General features: G+C 39.0%; 1 protein-coding gene across 1 annotated transcript; it reads left to right on the top strand.

Moving 5' to 3' along the window:
• Window positions 1-1,068: 1,068 nt before the first annotated feature.
• Window positions 1,069-8,481, top strand: LOC121854676 (hemolymph clottable protein-like; the record flags this gene model as incomplete). Its single annotated transcript, XM_042349372.1, is given in 10 exon segments — window positions 1,069-1,072; window positions 2,019-2,191; window positions 2,506-2,646; window positions 3,635-3,727; window positions 4,053-4,144; window positions 4,295-4,396; window positions 4,938-5,127; window positions 6,768-6,938; window positions 7,127-7,240; window positions 8,398-8,481. Coding segments are annotated over 10 exon segments (1,164 nt in total), but the record flags the coding sequence as incomplete, so codon positions are not given.
• Between the last annotated feature and the right edge of the window lie 278 nt (window positions 8,482-8,759).

Here is an 8,759-nt window from a genome sequence, read left to right on the forward strand (position 1 = left end):
AGCACAAGTTGATCAGTGATTCCCAACATGGCTTCACAAGCGGGCGTTCATGTCTAACTAATCTATTAACATTCTTTTCATCTGTTTTCGAATTAGTGGACGAGGGGCACAATTATGATGTGGTATATCTCGACTTTAGCAAAGCCTTCGACAGAGTCCCTCACGAAAGACTAATAAGAAAAGTGGAGGCTCATGGCATTAAAGGAGATATTCGAAAATGGATTAGGGCGTGGTTACAGGACAGGAAACAGCGAGTGAGCATTAACGGCACTAAATCCCATTGGAGCAACGTCACTAGTGGAGTTCCCCAAGGCTCAGTACTCGGACCATTGTTATTTATTATACACATAAACGACATAGATATCGGCGTAGACAGCAACATAAGTAAATATGGTGGACACTAAAATAGGGCGTGTAATTAAATCTGACGAGGACTCCGCAAAACTACAGGAAGATCTAGAAAAAAATTTCGAATGGTCTGAAAAATGGCAGATGAAATTCAATGTGGACAAATGTAAAGTACTCAGTATAGGAGGCGTAAACAGGGAAACCAGATACCAAATGAACAGCGATGTTATTGAGAAATCCGACTGCGAGAAAGATTTAGGAGTAATGATAAGTAGGAATTTTAAGCCATGTAAATAATGTGTATTTGCTCGAAACAAGGCTAATGAAGCACTTGGGTTTATACAAAGGAGTGTGTTACAAGACTAGCGAGGTCATCCTAAAACTATATCTTGTGCTTGTGAGACCTCACTTGGATTACGCTATTACACAGTTCAATTCTGGTCACCGTATTACAGAATAGATATAGAATCCCTAGAAAGAATTCAGAGGAGAATGACAAGACTAATCCCGGGCATTAGGAACCTTCAGTACAGAGACAGGTTAAAACATATTAATTTGCACTCCCTCGAGAGACGTAGAGCGAGGGGCGATATGATAGAGGTGTGTAAATGGAAGTCAGGGCTGAACAAAAGGGACATTACAAAGGTACTCAAACTATCCAACCAGGAGCGAACTCGTAACAATGGTTTTAAATTAGACAAATTTAGATTTAGGCGCGAAATGGGTAAATATTGGTTCGGAAATAGAGTAGTGGATGAGTGGAACAAGTTACCAAATATCATCATTAACTCGAATACGCTGGATAGCTTCAAACATAGGTTGGATGGATACATGAGCAATAGGGGTTGGGTGTAAATGGGACTGCCCAGTAAGGGCCAATAGGCCCGCGGCAGTTTCCTTCATTCTTATTTTCTTAATGCTGGTGGTGAGGGATGTGCCAGAGATCGAGAACAAGGTCATGCAATTTGAAAATTATGAGACTTATTTTAGATATTATAATCAAGGTATGAAACATTAACATACAAATATCAATTTTTACTTACCTAATAGTTTTTTAATTAGTCATTATTAAACTAGCCATAAGCCACAGAGTGATAGTCCATTTCATGGTTAAGGTTTTCTCGTGAGACTGAGTAACGAAATCGCGGTAAGAAAACACCGAGAACATTCATCTCACAATGTGGTCAAAGTAAATGAAAGGCAACCTTAAATAGTTCATATAATTTTGATTTTTGTCTAAAAATGTGTTTTGTTAGTTTTTAACTAGAGGTTTATTTTTTTTAGGTTGGAATTGCCAGATTTGTACCATGGGCCAGAAGATAATATCATTTAAAATTTCATCTTGTATTATCCCCGTACAGTAAAGGTGGACGTCTAGTTATTCAGGTTTCGTGGGATTTTTTCTTCATATAGGAGAGGAAAATTTCGTACTTTTGCAAAAACGAATCACAGTGCATCTCCCAACCTCAGCTGGCGTTCAGCAGATAAGTTACTAAACTATCATTTACCAATATCTTAAAATCAAGTAGTGTTTAATGTTGAGGGAAGGGATGAATCTGGCTCCGTGAATTTTCTTTTAAGCTTTGTATGATGTGACGTTTGGGTGTGCAGTCCTTAACTTGAAGTTCCTGTTCTTTAATGCAAACACAATTATCGTGCGCTTTCATAAGATGTATTGCCCACAGGTTCGTGCTGGAGCCTGGAGCCAGGTCTGGAGTACCAGTACCGGTACAGTGGCAGGGTAGCATCTGGGATCCCTGACCTCAAAGACCAGTATTCAGGAGCAGGAATTCAGATTGATGTCACTGTACAGGTGTCCAGTGAGCATGAGACCTTCTTCCAGGTAAGTTGATGATGAAGGAGAGAGAGGTGTGGTCATTGGCTCAACCGTGGTGGAGGTTTACTATGCTATATGGATGTACGAATGCAGTATTCAATCCCCCGAAAAATATATAATATTGCAAAAATAAACAAGCACTTGGTATTTACTGCATAAGATGCTCAGACTTATACCCTACTACCATGTACATAATCTGATATATATTTCTAAACTGCCATTTTAGCAAAATCTAAGTTGAAAAATAAAACTGTTAAACGAGAACTTATATTTGACCTTTTGACACTTCAGCCACTTATATTTTAACTTTAACCTGACAGTTCAGCAACATCCAAGTGGGAGAATTTCACGATGAACTAGAGTGCGACACTCGGTCACCGCTACCCATCCAGTACCACCCGCTGGAGCAAGGCAATGACCTACTCGAAAAGCCCTTCGAATTCTGCATCGATGGGGGAGAGGTAAGTGGAGAGAGAGAGAGAGAGAGAGAGAGAGAGAGAGAGTGTGTGTGTGTGTGTGTGTGCTAGGTAGAATATTGACATAGCAGCCATTAGTAAATCTCAGCTCCTAGACGATGCTCGACTCACAAACCAGGGGTTTGGCTATACCTTCTTCTGCTGCGGAGAGAAACCAGCATTTATGGAGTTGGCTTTGCCATCCACCAGTGCATACTACATAGGCTAACTGAAATGCCTGTTGGGATCAACGAGCGCCTCATGACGCTCAGAGTCCCGCTGAATCACTCACGTCAAGTCCTTTTCATCAGTGCATACACCCCCAACACTGGATGCAGAGTGCTGACCTAAATCGCCAGAGAAGATAAGGTTGTGCTCCTTGGTGACTTCAGTGCCAGAGTTGACAGAGATGCTCACATCTGACAGGGAATCATAGGGGAAATTGGCCTACTCCTCCTCAGCAAGTGTGCTGCCCACAACCTCACTATCACCAATACCTTTTTAAGGCAGGTCGACAAGTTCAAGGGTTCGTGGCAACACCCACGATCCAAACATTGGCCACTCATTGACTCCATCATTGTCAGAGAAAGAGATCGCCGAGATGTCCTCATCACCCGAGCCATGCGTGGCTCAGACCACTACGACACTGATTATCTGCTCTCCAGAGTCAAACTCTCACTTCTCATCGCCCCAAAACGGCGAAGGCAACAAGCCTCTAGAAGTGGTTTTAATACTAAGCATCTGAAGGATCCAGCAGTAGCACATGTTTTCAGAGAACATTTCGAGCATACACTAGGATGATAAACAACCCGACAACAAATAACCCAAATCCCAGTGCCGAATGGGGTAGTCTCGACACCGTCATGACCAAACCCTGCAGAGAGACATTCGGCCAGATCAAAAGAATACACAAGCAGTGTGTGTGTGTGTGTGTCTGTAGTGTTAGGTAATATTTTAAAATGGTTTCAGTTGAACTTTGGTAACCTCTATTCAGGGCAAGGAGTACCTGAAGGCGCCTCAGGAACCAGTCTGGATCACCAACATCAGAAAGTCTGTCGTCAACATCTTCAGAATACCGCCAATACTGGTATGTATCAGTTAAGTGTATTAATTGGATTTATTATATTGTTGTCTGGCTTTATTGTCTACTAGTATTTAAATTAAAGGAATTTTTAGAATAGAATCAGTTACGTGGACAGAGAAATTTACAAACATATTATCACATAAAACACATGTGATATTATTAAGTCATATTGTACCATTGATATAAAGACACATGATACCAAGGTAAATATAATACCACGGCACATGATGTCAACATATACGTGATATAAACACACATATGATATCTATACACATCTGATATAGGAAAACATGATAACGTATCACTATAAGTATTATTGATCCTCCAGGGTAACTACGGCGACCCTAGAAGAGAACCAACATTCAAAAAGACGACCTTTACGCTCAACGAGACTGTGATGGCTGGCTACTGTAACAATCAGTGAGTAACAGAATGAGCTAGTGTGATATTAAGAAAGAAACAAAAATGTTTAATAAGAAAGAGAGAAAAATGGGAATAAGAGAGAGAGAGAGAGAGAGAGAGAACGAGAGAAGCAGAGTTTACTAACACCCGCCTTCTATACCCTTGCAGGTACTCCCTCTTCCAGCTACCGAAGGAGCAGACAGTCCTGGAGAACCAGCGGCGGGAGGCAGTGGTTGAAATAGACACACAGAGACAAGAATCCTCCTCAAGGTGAGTGCTGATCTCAGGTGTGGTTCCCAGGTGGGTTTGTTGGGCAAATGATCTACGTGACTGTGGAATATATAAGATGGAAGAACCAAGAATAGTAGAATCTATGATAACTCTAATGGAATTATCTGATGTGAATAATTTATTATAATGTCAGTTTTGCTAGACGAGGAGTACAGATGTGATTTAAAGTGTGTGGAAGTGTGTCAGGACTTGAAGACGAAGTGTGTAGAATAGTTGTACTTTAATTTACGTTAATTGGTAAAGACTACATGGAAGATTCGTCAAGTGATATAACAAATACGGGTTTTATGTTGAAAGTTCCTTTGAAAATAGTCATATTTAATATTTTTCACAATTATCTCGATTTCACAATATACATATACACACACACACACACACACACACACACACACACACACAAGTGAATGCTATTTGCACTATTCATTTGAATCACAGACAGAACAAATAGCAATTACAAGATATTCCAACCTAATAATGAGTGAATATCAACATAACTATTTTTTTTTGTCTCTGATGTCAGTTCTAAATCGAAGTTCTCTAAGAAGACCACAGGAAGAGGCGGAAAGAAAAGTTCAACAAAGAAGTCACCTACAAGCAGCAAGTCGAAGACGTCGTCGCAGACCTCAAGCGCCTTTACCATTGAAGACACTCTCTGGTCCCTCACGCGTGTACTCGAGTTCGAATCCTGTGAAAACCTAGTGAAATGGAAGGTAAGCTTACGTGACTATGAGTTACCATAAGATTGTATATGAATTAAAGACAAAGATTATAATACAAAAAATAAGAACCATAATGACAAAGGAAGATATAAGAGTAAATGTAATGAAAATAGTTATATCATTTAGGGTAACACTACTATTCCTGCTACCCATACCATTCAAACACACTTATTGACTTGTGGACTTCTGATATAAGTATTACGAAAATGATAAATTTTAATAGCTAAACTATTATATAAATAAAACTATCAGCAAAGGGGCAAAAGAATCAACAAGCAAGAGAATTTATTATACCACATTGAGCATCACAATTCGTTCGACACAGACAATTAGCAGATCACAACAACTGTCTTGGCATATCACACATATACTGTACACTCTTGGCAAGGCAGTCAGACATAATGAGTAAGGGGGAGGGAAGTTTATGATCCTAGTAGTACTGGTGTAGCAGGCCAGAATAAACCCCCGCCAAATTAGACCTGGGGATTAAAATGGGCCAGCCCAATTTAACCAAGGGTTTATTTTGGCCGAGGCCAGATACCACCCAGGGGGTTACTTAGGCCTAGGCTGGAATAACCTCCCCCATGCCAAAATACATCCCTGAGTCAGCTGAACCGTACCACACAACAGCTGATTACAACTGCAGTTACCGTTACTTCATATACTGTACTGTAGACCAGTGAGTGATTCTTTTTGCTGTTCGCACCCTTTCCGAATTTGCACATTATTTTGGCAAAATGTAATAATTCTATGCAGTTTTTGTGCCTTAGATTCTGTATGACACACACAAAAAAAAATCACGATTGATAAAGCTGCTAAACTACAGTAGTACAACTGCAGATACATATGGAGACCTAAGAAGGATGATAAAATTTGGTCACAATTACTTCGAAAAAGATCACTTCACGATCAATGCTTCAATTCGAAATCACTGGATGATATCATCGCAGCTCTCTTATTCAAAAACTGCCATTTATCACCAACCCTTATAGTTGTAATATTCGATTGTTGAACATAAAAGTATAAATCGATAAACGCCACAAGGTATTGTATCGAACACTGCTGCAGAAGTTTGATGGGCTGTGAGAAATTGAAAGTCTGTTAATGGCATCATCGTAATAGACGCACATAAGACTATACTAAATGTAAAACTAAACTAAGCCCCAACATGTGTTTTGAATCCATGTCAACATCAGTTCACTAAATCGACATCTCATTAGCCGACTTCATAACTCAACATGTAATTCAAATTCCTTGAAGTACAGTATAGGAGTTTATTTTGGCCCAGGGGAGTGCAAAATAGCCTAGGCCAGATTAACCCCTGGAGTGGTACCTAGCCTAGACCAGTTCACACCCAGGGTTAAAATGATCAGAGGGTATAATCTGACATTTAACACCGGCACCCAGCGCCCTAGTAAATAATTCCTTCAAAAAGGAGAAAGAAAGTTGATATTGGGTGTAGATGCTTTAGTACTAATCCTCCTTTGAGACTAATTAATACAGAGAGTGGCTTTAAAGTGCAAGGCATTCATTAATAATAAGTCGAACTAAGCAATTGTGTTTATTCTTAAAACCCGACAATTATTTTAAACTGATTATATTATTTATAATCACTGATATTTTTTATCTAGATGCACGGCAATAAGAAGACAGACGAAAACATCATTCGAACGTCCATCGGGAACTATCTGCTTCGTGGATCCGAAGGTTCCGCCAGGATAGAGCGAGCTGTGGTCGAGGGCACCATCTCTGTGTTCACCAGCGAACAACTGGAAGAACATATTGTTACCTTCACCAACCAGGTATTGTGTTCTGCCTCTTTCTCTTATATATATATATATATATATATATATATATATATATATATATATATATATATATATATATATATATATATATATATATATATATATATATATGTGTGTGTGTGTGTGTGTGTGTGTGTGTGTAACACAAGACAAATTAGACTAACAGGTGTTGTGTGCTTCAGACGCTGGAGCTGCGAGCAGTGAGGACCTTGAGAGCAGAGTTGGGCCTTGACTACGAGCCTCACCAGTACAGGTCTTGGCACTACCAGGTGGACCACCTGTTGACTGACCCGGAGGTACAGTATACTCAGTCTTTAGTCTGCTTAAAATAGAAAATTAAAAAACTTTGCACATGCAAATATAAACATGTGATTTCTTATTGTATTCTACAAAAAAACAATAATATAAATTCCGTTTCAAGAATAAATGCAAAATTATCCTGTCCGAAAAAATATATATAACTTTAAAATTATGTGACTGATGTCTCTTGTTTAGATTGATAATTAATTCCTCATACCATACTGATCAATAGTAAAGTTTGGTGTATGTCAGAGTACACACTTAAAGACGTTACTTGCTGAAACATTATATCAGTTATGACGGCCATATTTTTTGCAGGAAGGAGTGGTTTGCTTTATATGAAATTAATTGCTGCAATTAGTCATTGATATTTACCAAAGAATTTAAGTTCTAATAATTTTATTTATTCTAGTGGATATAAATATGCAAACATTGTTTATCAAAGCATGTAATAAAACTGAAATTTATATGGCTATTCGTGCTTGAAGGATGTGTGTAAATGACCATACTATATCTGATTACCTGTGTGTCTTTGTGCGTACTACAGGAAGACAAAAGTCGTGTCGTGAAATTTGGTGAAAACATATGCCGAAAAGCTAAAACTTTTGGTGCGCTCTGCCTTGTGGTAAGGATCTCATAATGTTTTAAGAGTTATATTTTATCTTCGGACATAACCGCGACACGACTTTTGTCTTTCATTGTACACATATACATGCTTTTGTTTGTGTTTACGCATGTATGTGCTAATATGTATTCTTGCATATTAATGTATATGTTTGTGTATGAATATGTTTATAGATTATGTGCTTTTGTTTATTTAGACGTGTACTATCTGAGGAAGCCGGGGTTGCCTATGTTTGGTATTTGAGTGGTAGCTATCATCTACACAACAGTAACTACACTATCAACTCAAAAATTTAACTTTCAGGTCACTTCTGGGGATATGACCATTTCCTTGCCAAATTTCAGCTATCTTCAAACCTACAGCCAGAGATCGTGAACATACAGTACAAACAATCAAACACACAAACACAGGTAGACTATGCTATATATGTAATGTGTGCCTGTGCCTGTGTGTGTGTGTGTGTGTGTGTGTGTGTGTGTGTGTGTGTGTTCTTCGTGTATTAACTAATGGTATTGGTTGTGGTGGCAGGAGAGGAGAGGCGAGACTCGTCCCAACCTGGAGCATGCCGCCACAGGCGTCCCAATCACCAGTCAACTGATTACCGAGATCAAGGTGAGTTGTTTACCACCTCCGCCCTTAGTCCCTCTCACACAGTCCTCACATGACACTACACTTCTTTCTCTTGGTGTCTAAGACATGTTTCTTGACAGCAACCCAGAATTTTTAAGCTAATATTAATGATGAATCCTTTAATCTATTTCATTACATCGCTCTTTCTGATTATATTCAGGGATAATAGTGAAATAGTGATAGCTTTTATGTGTTTCTTCATTATACCCTAAGCTAACTTGATCTTACCTGTCTATAAAAAGTAAAGATGCAGTAAGTTT

This window comes from Homarus americanus, unplaced genomic scaffold (genome assembly GCF_018991925.1).
Source record: "Homarus americanus isolate GMGI-L3 unplaced genomic scaffold, GMGI_Hamer_2.0 scaffold50450, whole genome shotgun sequence".
NCBI classification, from domain to species: domain Eukaryota; kingdom Metazoa; phylum Arthropoda; class Malacostraca; order Decapoda; family Nephropidae; genus Homarus; species Homarus americanus.